Source organism: Corvus kubaryi, unplaced genomic scaffold (genome assembly GCF_017639235.1).
Source record: "Corvus kubaryi isolate FWS band 111438036 unplaced genomic scaffold, C.kubaryi_AGA036_p1.0 37398, whole genome shotgun sequence".
NCBI classification, from domain to species: domain Eukaryota; kingdom Metazoa; phylum Chordata; class Aves; order Passeriformes; family Corvidae; genus Corvus; species Corvus kubaryi.
In genome coordinates, this window is record NW_024581137.1 from 39,434,924 (window position 1) to 39,454,483 (window position 19,560).

Here is a 19,560-nt window from a genome sequence, read left to right on the forward strand (position 1 = left end):
AGTGCTGAAGGGTGCTGTTGATGGTTTTTCCCCTGAAGCATGCATTCATCAATTTTAAGAACTCAAGAACATTAATATAAAATAAAATTAACTAGCATTTGCTTTATCACTTCCTGAGGTAACTAAATTATGCAAATCACAATCAGTTTGAGAAACAGGGGGCACCTTACATGCTTGAGGTGATATCTATCTACAGTAATATTTGCTGAATATCAACTGCTCTAAATTTAAAAGAAAGTGAAGGCTTTCCATCTTGTCTTAGTTTTTCTGCTTGTGGAATGTCTATCCTCTTTATAACCCATTTTGAGGTCTACAATAAGATTTGAGATGAAGTTTTAAACATCATTAAATGCAACAGCTCAATTAAAAAAAATTGTTATAATCTCAGTTACTGCTTATGAAAAGCAGATGCAAAGTTGGAATGCAAGTTCACGACCTCTGACACATTTTATTGTTTAATATTAGAAGTAATCAATATATTTTGCCTTGGTGTCAAATTAAAAAAGCGCAGTTCTGTTATAAACTCTTTGATTTAGCCTTGATAAAGCTATCATGTTAATATTACTGAGGATAATAAAGACCTAGACCACAACGTGTTTTTAGGACTACATCTCACATGCAAAAATACATTAGATCACTTATCACACATACCTACAAGACAGTATGGTGTGGTTTATTTCATCTAATTAACCTCTGTTGATCTGTTCACTTTCAGTTAAAGAACTTTACAGTCTTTAATTTTAATAGTACATAAAAATTAATAACATGGATAATTTTTTCACAGTTCTGTTTATTCAGTAAATTAAGTACAATTTGACAGATATATATTGAAAGATAATATTGAAAATAATTTTTTTATGTACAGACAAGTGTACATATATCCTTCAGAGGGGAATGTCTTCAAGGAGAAGTAGATATGCATTTTTTCTATACATTAGAAATAAATTTTTGTAAGGATAAAAAAAGTATATTAAATCACTATCCCCTTTTGATACTGTTTTTTTTATTTTTGACGGTCTGTTCTGTTTACATTTCAGACCCTGACCTACAGTGTAACTTTGAGAATGGGCTGTGCAATTGGGAGCAGGATGTAGAGGATGACTTTGACTGGATCAGAATCCAGGGTCCAACCCCCACAGTTAATACAGGCCCATTAAAGGATCACACGACAGGCACAGCCAGAGGACACTACCTTTACCTGGAATCCTCTGAGCCATGCCAATTCCAAGATAAAGCAGTTTTGCTTAGTCCTCTTTTCAACCCTTCTGGCAATGGAACCTGTGTTTTCCGCTTTCATTATCATATGTTTGGAAAAGAAGTTTATAAGCTGTCAGTCTTCCAAAGAACTGTGAGTAATACTAAGGGATGGCTGTTGTGGTACAAGTTTGGAAATCAAGAAAACAGATGGATCAGACAGACACTCTTCATCAGCAGTTCTAAGCCATTTCAGGTATGATCCGTCTAGGTTGTGAAGTGCTTATTTGCTGCATCGTGAAACACTGAGAGTATATAAATGACCACACAATCTCAAAGCTATTTGTAACTGTCTGATCAAACTATTGTCCAATCAAACAATTTAAAATTGTTTGTCGGGTTTTTTGAGGAAATATGTGAAATATTTTTGTTCCTGTTGTTACATTAACTTTTCCCCCTAAACTGCTTAATTTTAATGTTTTGAATATGTGTTATTTAAAATAGATACTGGTTTTATTTTTCAAGGATTTGGTGAAAAAATCTTATCCAAATCTACTGCAAAACAGCTTGATTCATTAATGTAAAGACTGTTCAAAAGAATATCCTCTGCTCTGCCTTACTTTTCAAGAGTTACAAATTAACCTTTAATTATATAATGCCAGTAAATACATCAATTCAAAATATTTGGCTGCTGGCTTAGACTAAGAGTCAAAAATCATTTGGAGAAAGATAGGATTATAATAAGTTACAGCTATAAATATTGACTTATTTTCTCATCTTTTAAATATTGTATCTATTATTTATCTTTCACTGTGTGTGATCTGTTTGTTCCAGTGGGATATTCTGCTGGGTTATTAGAGGAGACATTAGTTCACTTGATTGTCAACTGGTCATAAAATTAACACCCCCTCTCCCTCCCACCATATTATAAAAAGAAACATCTTCCACCTTCCTTTTAAATCTGATATAGTGCAATATTTTCTTTAGATTGTTCATGTTTATTTCCCAAAACACTGTTTTTAAGTACAGAGATGTTTTCTCCTCTTTGGAGGAAAAGGCATTAATATTACTGTAGATGCAAAGAGGCACCTGGAAGGAGAGTGTTCATTTTCTGTCAAGATATTTTGTAGAAATATGAAGGCATATAAACATAATGCTATCGAAGCCTCCTTCCCCCCCTTCCCTTAGCTTCCCTTCCCCTTCCCCTTCCCTTTCCCCTTCCCCTTCGCCTTCCCCTTCCCCTTCCCCTCCCCTCCTCTCCCCTCCCTTCCCCTCCCCTTCTATGTTTAGTGGTTTATCTAAAGAGCTATAAACCTACATATCCTGTATTTGACCCCCTGAGAGTTAGGAAGGTCTATTCAGTAACTGAGATGTTTTTCACGTGTTAATGTTGTAGGGTTCTCTGTTGTACTTGTCCAGTTCTGTGCAGGGAATTTCAAAGATCTTATATTATTTTGATGTAGTTTTGTTTCTCATAGTCATTTTTGAGGAGCATGAGGTGTAAGTTTGATTGTTCTGAAGAAAGAGTTCAAGGACTAATGTTCATTATTGTGTATTGTGTATGTTATAATGGAGCTTGCCTTGTCACAACCTACAACGCTTCCACACTCAGAAGTTTTGAAGAGAGCAAGTCGTGTTCTGTTTCTACTAAGTTGCCAAGTGCTGATCTCTTTGTCAGTCAGACCTTAATTTTGATTTTTTTCTCCTCTAAATGTATGAGATAATCATACATCTATCTCCTCTTCCTCTTCCCTCCCTATGTAAGTAGGTCATTTGTTTACCACATTCCAAGAAATAATCACTATAAATAGGAAATCCCTCAAATTCACATTTTCAGTTTATTTGCTAAGCATGGGAAGCCAACTTTGGGAGTATATAAACAATTGTGCCTATACACCAACTCCTACGAAAAGGAGGAATTTTCAGCCAAAAGTTCAAAGCAGCAAAGAAAGGCATTTGAGAACCTCTTGAAAGACAGATTCAATTTTGAAAGTTTAGAACTCTATAGGTATGAAACTATAGGCCCTTTAAGTGAATGCTCTGGCAGAAACCCAAAGGCAATAGCAGACTCCCTTGGCTCACACCAGCTCCCAGTAAGCCTCAGAATCTTAATTTTGTCTGGACAGCTTTGTCCTAGCTTCCATTAAACCATGGTGACATTTGCTGCTGTTCCATCAGATGTTTTACACCAGAGTGTTAAATATGACATCAGTGAGAACAATGGAAGTAGCTGGATGAGGAAAAGGTAAATTAAGAGCTAAATTATTTAATTGAAAGGAATGCAGTTTTCTGAGACAAAATTAAGCACCTCTGTCAAATACTACTATGGACAAGTAGTAAAAATGGTCCCAAATACACATGCTTATAAAAATTTTGCAGCTTTATTGATCTCATTTCTCTTCCTCTGCAAAGGATATTATTGGCAAGAAATTATAAATTTCTTTTAGTTGGAAACATTCAAGTTAAAAATAAATTTCTTATAAACTATTCCTTTTAATTATATGAGATACTTGTTTCAACATGAGAAAACCCCACTGTTGAGTGTCCTTGTCTCTTTACTTGATCTGCATTTATTTTCATCCTGAGAAGTGTACCTACATGTTTTTAGATAAACACTTGAAAAGGTAGTAAAATAAGATTCTCTCTGTGGTAACCTAGTCATATTGATGATGAATAGTGTTTGCTTTTATCTTCCTTGGAATAATCGCATCTAAAATAGTTTCTTCTCAGAACAAAGTGCAAAGATTCTATTTCAACATTTCAGAAAAATTTTGCTCTCTTAGCTTGCTCTATTCATTCAGATTTCTGATGATCCAGAAAAGGAAATGATGATATGTGAAAAATGGCAAAATTCTGTATCTCAATCCTTTTGGACACTGTAGTCTCCTTTTCATCATGCTATAAATCACATAACTTCCATGTCTGTCTTAAGAGACTTAGGGCAACTTTACTATATTGCAAAACACATTGTTAAAAAAGAATCATTATCTTTACCCCCGATACAGTTATTCACTTTTTGCTAATCTGCAAACTATATGTTTATCTCTGTAAACAAAGATTGTTATAGATTTTGATACTTCAAAATCTAAGTTATACATAAGGGAGTCTATCATCCTTTTGTGATGAGTTTATAAAGATAAGTTTTGCTTTTTCTTCATTGGCTCTTATGAAATTTAGAAGTGCAAGTACACTGTTTAAGTACATGGTTAACTATTAATGCTATATTTGGTATCATTACTAAAAGTTTTAGTATTCTGAGTATCATATATAAAATCTTCCTTGTTCCTTCAAATATAAAGGTTTTTCCACTTAAGTGTGAAAGATGAGGACCAAAATCAGGAGAATAATGTTGCAATTAAGTAGATATAAAATGCATTTGATATTTCCCTATTTTACAAGTAGTAAAGAAAAATAAACAAAAAAATTTCACTATAATCATTTTAATCTTTTTATCAGTTAGGTATTAGCTTAGAAAGGAATAGAATATTGATTGAAAATTAGAATGATACATTTGCTATGAATCTAGAAAAGCATTACAACACAAATATAAAACAACCTTATTTTTCCAACTGCTATTTTTATTATCTGTTGTGCTATCTTTTTGTACTATACAGGTACTTCTTGTATTATGTTTTTTAGCATGACTTTGACATATCAGTTTGGTGTCAAATCCATATGTAGTGCACATACATCATTTACATCCAGGCTGTTACTGTTCATCTTGTCAAGAGAGATAGGAAGGGCTAAAAACCATACATAAAATGCTAAGCGGGTTAGGTTACAATCACATAAGCTGTTCTGCTTTTTCACCCTCTACTCTTTTCATTCCTCAGTGAGATGAGATAGCAATTGTTCTTTGGGGATTCTGATGATCTTCTATGTAATAAGCGAAACAGCATCACAAAAATGACTCTTATTTCTGCAATTCTTGCTGTTTCTTGCAATTACTTTTCTGAGAAAAGAGTGGGTTGATCAACAACCTCACCCCAACAGCCATTTCTGTAATGAAAGACTCAGAATTCTAGTGGTAAATGGAATTTTTGGTGTAATTCCATTTTACAAACTATTGTTATAGTGAGTTGGGGTTCTGTTTCAAACAAAAAGAGACCAGTGTGGCAATTTGTGTGGTCTCAGAATGTAATGTCTTTCTTTTGTGCATTTCTACTGGTGATAATTATATTTCATACATGAATAATATGAGAAGACTTACAGTAAACTAAATGCCCTTTTTACCAATTTGGGACAAGATAATGACTTACTAGTCTTCTTTGTTTGCTATAATATCCTTCAAGTAAGAAAAATTTTTTTTTCCTACATAACAAGCATCAAAACTATGGAAATTGCGAGTTTTAGATCTTGTATCCCATTTCACAGCCCCTCAGAGAGAAATTTTCAGTGGGGCTTGTATCATCAATTCTTTTGTAGACAAACTTGTGTGAATTTTTCAATCATCTCTAATCATTAATTGATAAACATTGGGTTGAAATTCTGGACTTCTACTGGTGTATTCCAGAACACGGAGCTTACCAAACTCAACCAAACTTCTTTACATGCAACTTCTCTGGAAGAGTGTGCATTTCTCTTCATTGTCCCAAGGAGAAGTATTATTTCCTAGTGTGGAAAGCACAGGAAGAAAGAAAACAAATCAATGTAGTTGTGCATTTACCCATATTTTTGTAACATTAAACTGGGGAAAAAAAGAAAAGAAGTGGAAATGTTTTGTTTGATGCTTTCTAGAGCACTTGGGTAAACTGTGTTCCCTTTAGAAAAAGAGATGCTTGAGATTTAGCAGAGAAACATCTAATCAACAGTGTCACAAAGAAGCTTCATAGAGAAAGATTTTTAGTGATTTTTCTGAATACAGAGAATGAGAGGTATTCTGTGAAATCACTAAGTAACACAGTCCAAGAAAAAGGAAGTAGTATTTTAGGAGGGTCTGTTGTGCAGTTCATTGCTGAGGGATGTTTTGGATGCAAGAAACTTCAAATGAAATCAGTAAGTAACTTGGCAAATTATCAGAAGAAATGTCTGTTAAGGGCTAGTAGCACAGTAATGCGGCTACGAACCTCTCACCTGTGATATCCTGCTGAGAGTCTGGGTGGAACCAGTGCACGCTGGGTTTGCTCTTGCTGTGGATGTGGCAGCAGTCCGTGGGGAGACACACACTGCAGTTGGCTGGTTGGCCGACCCTGCCACCGTGCATCTGTGCTCATGCTGTGAGGCTCGGTGCTGCACAGAGCTTTTGGTGCATTGGGAGGCTCACTCTTTTTGATATTCTAACTGTGATTTCAGATTTTCTGCAGTCACTTTCACCTTTACTGAACCAGGTTTATTATTGTCAAGTGTTGTTAGCCTTCTGCCTTGATTTGATTGTCTACTTGCTTCCTTCTTCAGGGCCTCATTTCAGCGTGTTTTGACATACCAGCAGGAGTTTGTTAATATTTAGTTGGTCGGATACATATTTTTCATTAAAATCTGGTGTTGAAGCAGCTCTGAATTTATCAAGGACTTATCTAAGACATTTATTACACCTCTAATACCCACTTGTGACCATTTTTATGTTACTGCTTTTGATCCATTCGCTGCTAGTAATTTCCACACAAAGATTTAGTCAGCATGGATTTCCACTCAAAAAACAGCTTCAATTTCAATTTTCAATTTATCATTCCTCATCTTCCTTCTCCTACTCTTATCCTTTGTATTTCCCCTAATAATCTGCTGGGATTAGTATTCAGGAATTCTTTTTTTTTCTTTTTTTTTTTTTTTTTACTGTCCTTTAAATGTTACCATTTGCTTTTGTTGCTTCTTTCTCCTCCAATACTACTTCAAATAAATGGATATCCACACATATTTGCTTCATCTCAGTAGCTCTTTTTCTGACTATTCTTCTTTGATCTGTGTGATGGCTTCTTTCATCCCTGATACATGTTTCCATGTTGCATGGTACTCTTTGGGCTTTACATTTACATTGTGATGTTAGTTTCTAGTCTGTTTATAGTCATCCTTCTCATTTTTGTTTTCAGTGTGGTATTGTACAGCCTGTGGTTTCAGGCAAACCTACAAAGTTTGCTATGTAGTTGGCTCTGGAGTAAGTCTTTATTAATTGGCTAATATGGACCTTTAAATATCCAAATGCACTGGATTGGGAAGAGACATTTGCACTAGATAAAATATTGCTTAAATTCTCATCCAACCTGACTAACACATTTCTCCCCATTGTTGTAAAAAATTTCTTCTTTATGTCCAATCTAAATCTCTTCTCTTTCAATTTAAAATCATTGCCCCTTGTCCTGTCAGTATAAACCTTGGTAAAAAGTCTCTCTCAATCTTTCTTATGACCCAGCTTTAAGTATTGAAATGTTGCCATAAGGTCTCCACAGATCCTTCTTTTCTCTAAATTCAAATCTTTCATACTGTCTTCGTAGGAGAGATGTTTCAATAGGAGAGATGTTCCAGTGCTCTGACCAGATTTTGCAGCCTTCCTCTAGACCTACTCTTAAACAGGTCCATGTCGTTATTATGCTGGGGGATCCAGAGCTGGATGCAGCACTCCAGGTGTGGGCTTGCCAGAGTGGAGCAGAGCAGCACAGTCACCTCCCTTGGCTGGCTGGCAACACTTTTTGTATGAAGCCCAGGGCAAAGCCTACGCAATTCTGCAAGCTATTTAAACAAAAAGGAAAGAAACCCAACCAAACAACCAAACAAAAACAATAACCTTATACCCAAACCCAAAAAGGTTGCTGTGTTACTGGTATTTAACACTCATGCCTTTTTAGGATGTGTCCTGGCAGTTGTGATGTGCAGAGATGGTTTCAGGGTGTCTGTGAACTGTTGCAGCCAGAGGTCACTGATGTCAGGCCAAATCGTGGATTACTCAATATCTGTCCTGTTGGAGTGTCAATGCCTTTGGTATGGCAGCTCTAATTCTTGCACTTGTATGATCTAAGCTCTCCACCATGTGCCATCCTCATGACCAGCATCAAGCGGGCCAGAAACAAAAGATGACATATTTCATGTCAATTTCATGTTAATATGTCAAGCAGAACTTGTACAGGCTCTAGTTTGGACAACTCTTGCTCAGGTTTCCTGACTAGTCCACAATCTAGGCCAGAAACAATATATGTGTAGTGTGGACAATGTGGGAACCAGGGCACTTGTGGGAAGGGGTGAAAAACAACCTTTAGACTTTGTGGTTGGTGGTGAACTTTAGTGGAGGCCATTCAATACCTACAGTATGAAGTAAAGTACCGATTTCAATATTTTCATATTGAAAATGTGTGTGGTGCAATGCAGTATATTCAAAGGGGAAAAAGGAGCATGAATTTTAATAAAAGTCTCATTCCTAAACATCAGTTTTATCATTTTTGGTACATGGACTTCAGAGCATAGAAAACTGTGGAAACAAGTCACATGAGAAGTCAGGAAAATATATTGTACAAACCTTCAGAGAAAATTTCATGGGCTTAGTTCAGGTCTTTGGGAAAGATAGTGGCCTTTTTTCAGTGCTATCAGAATACTTAATACCATGAAAATATAACCAACTCTAAAAATAGAAATAGTTTATTCTTTGTGCTATTGTTTTATTGATATGCTGTGGAAGACTTGTCATGATGTTGTCAAGTCACAATATGTGCACAAAGAGGACCAAGAATAAGAATTTCTAATCTGTCTTTAATAATGCCTTTTCCAGTGGAAATTGTAATCTTAATTTCATATCTGTCATTTCCTTGCAATTTGTTTTTTCTTGAGAAGGGAGAGGACAAGGGGGCCGGGGTGGGTTTTTTTACCTTTTTTCCCTATTTACATGTAGGCTGCTCAAAGGAAATCACAAAAAGTAAAAATAGCCTTTCTATTCACTACTGAACTTTAAAGTTCTGCCCACATTTTAAATATTTATTTAAATATGTATTTAAATATGCCCACTTTAAAACCCAAAGTCATGAAAGGTTTTCACCATCTTTCAGAAACCCACAGCCCACTGAGAAACTGTGTTGGGCCATTTGAACTTGAGGGGCATCATGTAAGATAGGAGTTTTGCTTTCCTGAAAATTAAGAGTAATGTTTCACATTTCCTATTGATATTATTTTATTACTTATCAGCAACTGCTGAACAGGAAAATGAGACTTGGATAACTGCAAGGAAACGAAAAATGTTAGTGACTTTTATCTCATGCCTTAACTGGATCTAGAAGCCATCTTTGAAAATGTAACAGGAAGATTACAGGAAAGCTGTATTTCATTGAAGATTTAATTAAATTTCCTTATGTACTTCTATGCTTGATATCAAGCAGGGAGTTTTAAAAAAAATTTATAATCTTTCTGTTTATTGAGTATGCTTATAGCAGAATTATGAAACAATGTAGAAATTCTACTCCCACTGAAGTATATATCAAAACTCTCATTAATTGTAATGAAGACAGTATTTCGTGTCAGCTCACATGTTCCAGTGATATCCCTATGCTATTGTTTTCTTACTTTGGGAAGTTAGTATTTCTGTATAGCTAAGAAATTCTGTATAGCTAAGTCAGGAAAAATCCTTTGGGTCAGGAAAGGTCCGTATCTGTAGGCAAAAGGTCTAATAGTGATCCCTTTGCTCACTAGCATTTGCTGCTGAAAAGATAATTCACTGTTACCACAAATGTTTTCATAAGCATTGAAAAGAAATCAATGAGTGTCTCCTCTTAGGATGCTCCTTATCTCAGCATGGATGAATTGCCTTATCAGTAAGCACTGCATAGGTCAGATACAAGTCTCTCCATTCAACCCAATTCAGGCTTCCCTACACAGAGATGTGGAAATGCCTTTATGTAGCCCGTTATATCTTGACATGCTCTACTGTACAAAAGGGAGGGACAGAAGTACTCAGGTCATAACAAGTCATCATGATCAATGTGGAACACTTCTTTCAGGACCGTAAGTCCCAGGTATTTGATACAGTAACTCAGACAGACAGAGTTGTGGTGGGTTTTCCGTTTGTTATTTTTTTGCAGTTTTGGGGTTTTTTTCTTACCTATAAAATGTGAAGGAAACTATGGTTGGGAGAAAAGAAAGAAGACTTTGTATATCCTTGTAGATTAAGTAAAAACTAACCATGAACTTAAGCTGGTTTAGATACAGCTTCCCAATTATAATTGCTATATAGATGTTTCCCAAGTGGGCAGGCTAATCATGTTGTTTTATATGTAAAACCAGAAATTTTTAGGCACTGACATATAGTACTTCTGCACTAATTCTTCCAGTGCTAATATTACAGAGTGACAACAGGGTCTTTTCTCTTGAATGAAATTTTGTGGCCTTAACACAGCAAAGTAAAGACTCCCAGAATATGTAGTTATTAATCCCACCAATATAACTGAATAGTCTAAAACAGGATAGGAATGTGATTCATGCCTGCACTTTAGAGAAATGCTGTGTAAAACATCATAAATCAGCAGGAGGGTTCACAAGCTTATAGTGAAGTGTGATAAAGTGCTTTACTGAAGTAGAACTAGGGTTTTTCACTATCTTATAAAACCAATCACTGTAAAACATCAAATATTTGACGCAAGATTTTTCATATTTGATGTGTGTAACCTTAAGGGTGTTGCTAACAATTCATTTGGACACCTGTGTGAAAGGACTGTATGTCAACTTTTGAAGTCTTGAGACATTTATTTCTAGAGCATTTTCAATGGTCATGAACGAAAGGGGCTGATGAGCTTTGAAGAAGGGCAGTGTGATCTTGAGCTTTTCAATCGGTATAATTAAAATGATGTGGTGACCCAGTGTTGATAATCTTTCCAGAAGCTGATGCCTGGTCTCCACTTGTGCTTGCTTTTGGGGGCAGAAGGGTTCCATGTGGCACTGAACAGCTCTGAAAGCTGGAACACACTGTGACAACCCAGGCACCCATTTTTTTTTTCCCAAAAGAAAGAGTGTCACAGAAGGTACAGAGGAACAGTTCAGTGCCACGTAGACAGGATGCAACCACTGGACATCTAGATGAGAGATTGGGGGAACAGTCTCAAGTCCACAGTGCCTACTCCTTTGATGGCAGCTGAGGAAGCAGAGAAACAAAGCCAAGAAGGAATAAAATACTATGTTTGGACTCATCAAAGCCATCAATACCTTATTTGACATGAATTAATAACTGCTCAAAAATTCAAAATTAAATCTAAATTTCTCAGATTTTTTTTTAAATCAAAATATTTCTGAGAGAATTGTGTTCTCATGAAAAACAGTTTCCCTTTTAATGTACTTCTTGAGAAATTATAGGAATATGTTCATGCATTCTTAAAAAAATCATTCTACAGTGAAGACTTATGACATGACTTGTGACAGGATCATTAGATGAAAATATTTTAATAAAAAGGAGCTCTGAAGCTTGGTTCTGTGGCTTGACCTTTGTCTGTAAATACAAAAGTTCCATCACCTCATAAGGAGTTTGTTGCTTTTTTGATGAAAAGTTATTTGTCTTGGGGTGACTTTATGATGTGTATCTCATATTGCTGCCCTATGCCCAGAAATTAATTCCTGTGCCTTTCTATGCCTCTAAACTGAGCCTGAGAGGGGGAAGGAAAAACTGAGCAAAACTTTTTCAAAGCAGTTTGCAGCTTGTTCAAGGTCACACAGAGATAGCGTTGTTTTTCCATCTGCGGCAGGGGAGGGAGGAGGCACCCGGCTTGTGGCTCCCCGAGTCAGTTTTCTGGCCAGTGGTTCAGCTTCTTTTTCTCTGGAGAGAGACTGAGAGTTGAACTTTTTTCCTTCCCTGGAATTTCGGATTTTCTCCCTTTTCCACTGGACTGTTTCAATATCAGAGCACATCAGGAGGACTTTCCACCGAGCGCAGAGGGCCTGGCCCTGGGCCAAGCCCCAGGTCCAAGGAGACCAAAGGGAGGACTTGCACACTTTCCCAGGTTTTTTTCTCCACAGTGAAAGATTTTATTATTTAGCATTATTTTCCTTTTCCCGTGTGTTTGTTAAATAAATAGTTTTTTATAGTTTTTATCTCTTTCACTTTCCTTTGAAGAAAATTTATTTTTCCCAAACCTGGTGGGAGAGGGGTGGTGACCTGCCTTCTCTCAGAGGATATATTTCTAAATTTGGCCAAACCAGCATTATATATATATATAAATCATATCATTTTCTTTATTTATCCCTAGCATTACAACATAGGGTTAGTTTACTTCAGAGATATGCAGTGAAATGTGTATTAATTTGCTTTCAGTAAGTTACAACAAAAGTCTTTTAAAAAGACAAAGTGTTTTGTCAGTTATTTGTGTGTTGTTCTTTCCTGTTCAAACCAAATCACATGATTTCTTGCTGGAAATCATTGTAGAAACCTAATCAAAATAGCATGCTCTAACTACCAATAAAATAAATAAATAACACTGTTGACACCTCCTGCGATACCTGAGATAGTTTGTCTAAATTACAAGTTAAATACATTAGAACTAATATCACTATTTCCTATGCATTCAGAAACCCTCCGAATTTTGAATATACCACAGGTTTTGAAATTAATTCCATTCAATCTTAAACTATGCTTGTATAGAAATTAAGGTTTTATTTTGGTAACCTTCAGTGGGCATTGGCTAGTGACAGAAATGAGCATTACTATAAAAACTGAACATTTGTACAGAACAATATTACCCATTGTAATTTCTCTATTCACACTTGTCATAATGTTACTTCACTCTTCAAAAGCCTATTTGGTTCAAAATCTTACAGGATCATTCCTTTTATGTATAGAGAGTTTCATTCTAATCCAGTCTGCTTTCATTGAGCTGGGCTTTTTCCCCTCTTTTCTTTATGTTGAATACCTTTTGATACCTTTACAGATTTCATTGAGTCTGGATCTTAGACTTCTGAAAATGTGAAATTGGGACTATTTATTCTCATTCAAATAATAAATGTGGTGTGAATTTCCAGGAAGTTGTTTAATAAAACAGTATCTTATGAAGCTTGCAGAATTACAGCTGGCAAATTAATTTAAGTGGTCAAAGTTTAACCACAGCTGCAGAGAAATTATGCTCTGTATCAAGGCCCTAAACTCATAAATTGGTCTTATTTTCAGTTCTAAGTGTATACTTACACCGCTGTTACGTTTTCTGTGTTGCTAATGAGTTCATGCTTTTTGTCAAAATATTGGACTCCCCAAGTGCATAAATGAAGAAAAAACAATTTGTGTGGGGAGATTTTAATCAAATCAATCATAATCATCATCATAACAATATAGAGGTATTCTCAATTTAATTCGCCCTAGAGAACTTTGTCCTGTCACTTCTATATTTGGATATTTTTAATCCCTTTCTAAAAATATTCCTGCTAAAGGTGTAAGAGTGCAATTTTCTTAAGGGAAACGTTGGTGGAAGATGCTACATAAGGATGTCCTCAGCCCCTGTGACTGTCAGGGCTGGGGATATGGGCACAGGCAGCTTTGGGGAGAAAAGCTCCTTGAACATCCAGCAGTGATATCCACCAGTGCACAAACCAGTCCCATGGAAAATTAATGTAGTTGCAAGGGTATTGGGGTTTGTCTTAGTAATAATTGTGTAAGTAAACAAACTCACTGCCTCTTTGTCTGAATTTGAGGTAATTAATAAGTAATTAATTGCAATTGGATAGTCATTCATACTTTGAAAACTGAAAATTATATTTTAACTGCTGTGTGTTTGCCAGTCAAAATTACACTGGAAGGAGATTTGTCATTTTGGAATAATAAATTTCCTTGCATGGTATTTCCAAATAATAGATTGTTTGGGTTGTCCTGTTTCCTGTTTCTAACCATTTTATTGCTTTTGGTATCAGTACTGTAGCACTGTCCCTATTTTAATCTAAAAAACCCAAAAGACTGGGGTAATATTAAAGAATATTTGTGGGTATTCTGAGGGAAAAATAAGAATCCCATACTGACGTGAGAGCAATAAAAAGCAATGCTGTCATTTACTGTCATCATTCACATTAAATATATTTTGTCTAAAATTACCCATCTGGAGCATATCCATAGTATGGGACATATATCCATCTTCTTGTAGCATACTCATTTATTTTATCTAATGTATGTAATATATAAATGAAGTGTAATCATTCTTATTTACTCTGGTGATGTCAGCATCCGTAATAAATCTAAAATTCACATGCAACGTCAAAATAACAGAAACTAATTTGTCAGTGATAACATATCCAGACTGATATTATTTTACTTTTAAAAGGTTAAGACCATTTCTTGCATCTTTTAAGTAATAAATTTCAAGTGTGATGCTTAAAAGCTCTGTGTACATATCATATGAAAAATGGTTCTTGTTCATCATAACCTTTCTTTACAAATAAAATTGCACATAAATAAATTACAACAAAAATATCAGAACTAAAAGAATTCTGAAGCACTATTGTCATATTTTTGCCATTATTTATGCTTCATTCCTATGTAGGAATTTTATACTGAAGTGAGGAAAAAACTGAAAGAATACATTAGAAATTTTATACAGCATTTCAGAAGCTGAATGTGTGTGTGTAGTATGTGAAATAAGTATTTAAAACAATGGTGAAGAAATAACAGTGTTTGAATTCCACTGGATGAGCAAAAACGTACATTTACCTTTTTTCAAAGTGTGTGCTCGAGAAGGCTTTATTATTTTTAAAAATAGGGATTTATTAATTATTCAGACTAAGAATATTCTCACCAAATCTTTCACTAATCACCTTCTGGATATTTATCACTCAGCAACAGACAGAAGACAGGAGGTTTATGTAGTCTTCCAGAAAGTATTCACAAGCACTAACTTCTCCCATTCATTGGCAGTAGACAATAATGAAACAAATATAGCATTGACAACTCTAATGAAATGGTAGAATATTTTTCTTTAAAAGGTTCCATAGATCATTTCTTACCTGCCTAATTGTTTTCATCATACAGGAGTTTGCATAAGAGTCTATAATTTATTCAAATGAATGATACTATATTTATACTATATTTAATCATGATTAATGTCATTGCAATAAATACCAAAGGAGGTAATCATAACATGCCACTTATGATAATGTCTTACCATCATTTTATATCACAGTGATGTTTCAGTGCATTTGCACCATTGTAAAGTCAACCATGCTGTTATGGTTCACTGTGATTAATGTGACCACCAGTGAAAGCTGATAATAATTAGTCTCTTTCATAAATTGTCATTAAATAGAATATATCCCCTAGAATAAATTTAATCTCATTTTAAGTGTGAAACACGGCAAATGACTCCTCTATCAATTCATAAGAAATATTTAATGAGAAGTAGAAGTCTACTATACACTGAAAAATGCTTTTGTAATTTGTGTTTTCCTAGATTTTGGTGAAAGGTACCGTAGGAGATGGTTTCACTGGAGACATTGGACTTGATGATGTGTCTTTTCTGGGCTGTACTCTTTACAATGGTAAGAGCTGAAGTGCACATCTCTGACCTGTGAGCTGATTGATTGCTGTCATTTGAAAATATTGCTACTAGAAAAGTATAAACCAGGTTAAACTGTGACTATGCCTGACAAGGACATCCTGACTTGTTTCCCTGCTTCTCAGACCCTCATATCCAGGCATCAGCACAAAATAGTTTCTGCTGTGCATGTAAGGTCCAAAAGAGACCCTTAGTGAGAAGTGTGCCGCTTCCATACTCTTTGAGATTTTTATTCCTAGAAGGTAAAAGAAACTCATCTGTGTGTAAATGAACTGAACTTTTATTCATCCTATTCAGTTTGATACAGCTTTCCACCCCAATAATTCCTAAGATACTTACTGTGCCAATTGCTCTCACGTGACAGCACAAAAGTAGTTCAGGTGATAGAGCAACCTGTCATCAAAAGTCATTGTTACTACAGGTAGTACAATGTCTACAGAATTGTAAAATATTATATCCCAAAAGACATGTACTTCAAGACACCAGCCTTGAGATCCAGAGGTCATCACAGAAGGGATTTTAAGAGGGCTGCTGTTAGCTGCAGCAGGCATTGCAGGGTTATTATATATGGTGTGACAGTTGCTGTAAAGTCATGACAGGGCTGTAGAGCAGCAGTTTAAAACAGTGTCTGAATATTAGTATCCTAGCACTTCATATATACACCCTAGTGCAGATGAGTTTTGTTCTGCCACTCCAAAAATTTCTTGTAGATATAATTGGTTCTACTAGGAATATCAAATGTGTATGGTATTTCTTTTGCAGATAATTATCTAATGTTTTACCGTACTTATACAGCGTAAAGCTGTTATTATAACATTTTGGATATAAAGGCTTTTTGTAAATAGTTAATGTACCGTGACTTATATTCAGGGGAAATAATCTTAAAAGAACTAATCAGAAAACACCTAAATATTTTTAAATTAGTTAGGAAGAAAACTTTCAAAATAAACAAGAAATTTGGAAATTATTGAGGGTCAGAGTTTCAAAGTTAATAACTAAACAAAGAAAAGCTCATTGTGTGGAAAGATAAAATAGTCAAGTATAATGGTGGACAGGAATCAGGTTTTGTGTTATGTATATACTGAAAATATTTTAAGTGTTGAGAGCAATTTTTGAGACAGTCCAGGGTCCTGCCTTTATTTTATCTCCTCCATGTCATAAAAGTATCCCAACAACCAAAAAACAGTCAGAGAGACTGTGGGAATAGCCTGCAAAACAGACAACAGCTGTGGCATATTCCACCATATTTAACACAAGTGGGATCAGGCTGAAAAAGCAGGGTTCCCCTCTCCCTGTGCACTAGAATCAAGCACTGCCCAGTTGCTCTTGCTCCACTTTAAGTGACCAAGTACTGACAGGGAGAGATGGTTTTGACAGCTTGGTGGTAAAGTCTCTCATAAGTAACATTGAAGATGTTGAATCTTTTGAATCTTGAATGTACTGCTTCAATACATCATTTGAATGCCCTAATCAAAGGCTATTCAGTGATGCTTGCTCTGGACAAAATGGTGTTTAATAAAGTATAGAAAATTAATTGTTTCAAAACAGAGGCAGTATCAGGCCCTCCTTTCTTTTCACGTGTGGCGAAGGCTAGGGTACTTCAAAATTTCTTCTTCCATTTCAGCTTATCAGGAGCAGAGGCTTGAACGTGGCATTTATATTTAAAAATTTCTGACCAATAAGGTCCTTGCTATTATTATGAGTTGTAGATAGATTTATCAATTAATACAATTCTTCCTTCAGAACATTCCTTCCCCTAAGTCTTTTGTGTGAGTTTTAGGACATTATGGGAGTATCATTCATTTGACTGGAATATAATTTATTTAATGTCATAGATTTTCTATCTACCCTACAAAATAGAAATGGGTAATTTATTATCAGTATTATTGCTCCAGCCTTCAAGGGTAAAAAAAAAAAAAGAAATTCCTTGCTATCCCAGACACATTTAATATAAAAAGTCTTCACGCATACTTTTTAATTAACTCAGGTGTATTGCTCAGGTGCATTGTGCACTACAGCTAAAAATTTAATAAATTATTAAATTTTAAAAAGGAGTTTTATGATGAAAATTCATTTTATGGACAATAATAGCAAAGGTTTTCAAGAAAAGAGAGTAAGTTTGAAGAAAGGTGCATTTTAAAGACTAGGAGGACAAAAAAAGATGATTTGCAAGAAGTGGTAATGAGTTTGAATGAAACATAAAGGAGGTGGTGGAACAAGGTGGTGACCTCAGAATAATTTCTCTAATGAGAAAATAATTTTTTTCATGGATAAATTTACAAGGTAAGAAGGTTACATAGTAATTTCCACAGTCACTTGTAGTAATCAACATGTTAAAAAACCCCATTATCATCGGAATGATCTGTTAGCCTTGGTTCACTGAGAAAATCAGTTTCTGTGATTGCTTGGTGAGTCTTGGCATCAGTTTTTTGAAGTGATTCACTGGGTTAATCCAAATTTGAAAGACAGGCAAGAGGTGTAAATAAATTCCTGCAAGTGTCAAAGATTATATGGATGGAGTGACAAAACTAGTGCTTTCCACTGAGGACAGCTCCAATTCAGTTCCTGCTGAGCTCAACTCAACTGTCCCGGCATGTTTCCATTAAGCTATACCCTGGAAAAGGGTGGGAGCGGCAAGGGGAGAAACCATTATGAAGCTGGAGTGCCTTAGTCCAGGTGCTCAACGTTCTTTTGGCTCCTTTTTCAAAGGAAATTTGCCCACTATTTCTACAAGTACTTCAGCAACTTCAGTTCCTGCCACACTCCCCATGAACAACTGCACAGAGAAGGAGTTTGTCTGCAGAGCCTCTGGCCACTGCATCCAGATGATCCAGAAGTGTGATTTTAGACCTGACTGCTCTGATAAGTCTGATGAGTCAGCTTGTGGTGAGTGGAATAGATGATGTTCTTTGCTACCTTACTAGTTTTGTGTCTTAAACACGTTGCTTCAGCAGTTCTATCTTATCTTTGCAATTTGATATTAGCACCTAGATGTTATTTTAATGTGATTTTCCCCAGAAATATAATAGCAGTTTGCTCTTAATAATGTGTGATGTAATGCACTTTCTGCCTTCTGATTCAGACTCAATGTTTCAATTCAAGTAACTGCTGAAATATGGCAGGGGAAGGAATCCTCAGCTCCCTAATGATTGATAACTATACATGACAATTTTAAGTGAGCATAGTTTCTTAAAATGTTCTCTAGTCTAGACTGGAAGAGAGAATAACTTTAGAGTTTCATGTTCGGGGTGGATGTCTGGGAGAACTGGATCCACTTCTTACCTACTTCAATAAGTATGGGTTTCATTTGCTTGTTTGGTTGTTGGGGATTTTTTTATACCAAATTGTTTCAGCAGCAGCAACTATTGTGAAATTCACCCTACTCCACACAGAAGTGAGTTCCAGCCTGTAAAGCTGTTAGTCTTATGGGAATGCTGTAAGTGGGAAAATGGACAAGGTCCGCATATGATGTCCATAAAGATCTAAGGCAATTGTCTGTTGCTTCCGAGTTGCAGCAGTTCACACTGTAGCATTTTAGAAGCTGTTAATGACTTCCTTTTGCCTCAAAGAACAGTACTTGAAAGAACTATTTACTGAAGACAGTTAATGTGGGGGACAGACATCTAGAGACAGTGACCTCATCATGCTTTGCAAGCAAGACTATTGTCACTGAAAATGAAAACTCTGAATTCATTACACAAAGTGTAGGGAATTCAGTCACCTCTCTCAAGGCTGAGGACTCAGTGAGGAAAAGCATCCTTCACTCCCTATGTCTATTTCTTATGTGGGAATAACTGGAAGAAATGAATCTGATGTTTAAGTATCACTGGGTAGTTTCCTATAGTGTGAAAAAACACCAGCCTTGAAATCTGGCCCTGAGAAATAAATGCAGAGCCCTCTGATTATTTCTCTCCTCAGAAATTTACATTATCTTACAAAACATCTT

The 19,560-nt window shown here is 35.7% G+C and overlaps 1 protein-coding gene across 1 annotated transcript in view; it reads left to right on the forward strand.

Annotated features, from left to right (window-relative positions):
* Positions 1-19,560, forward strand: part of MALRD1 (MAM and LDL receptor class A domain containing 1) — a 237,235-nt gene that overhangs the window by 58,162 nt on the left and 159,513 nt on the right. The window contains exons 17-19 of the mRNA XM_042044140.1: positions 1,038-1,450; positions 15,510-15,597; positions 18,324-18,500. Coding sequence (XP_041900074.1) covers positions 1,038-1,450; positions 15,510-15,597; positions 18,324-18,500 — 678 coding nt within the window. The remainder of the gene's footprint in view (positions 1-1,037; positions 1,451-15,509; positions 15,598-18,323; positions 18,501-19,560) is intronic.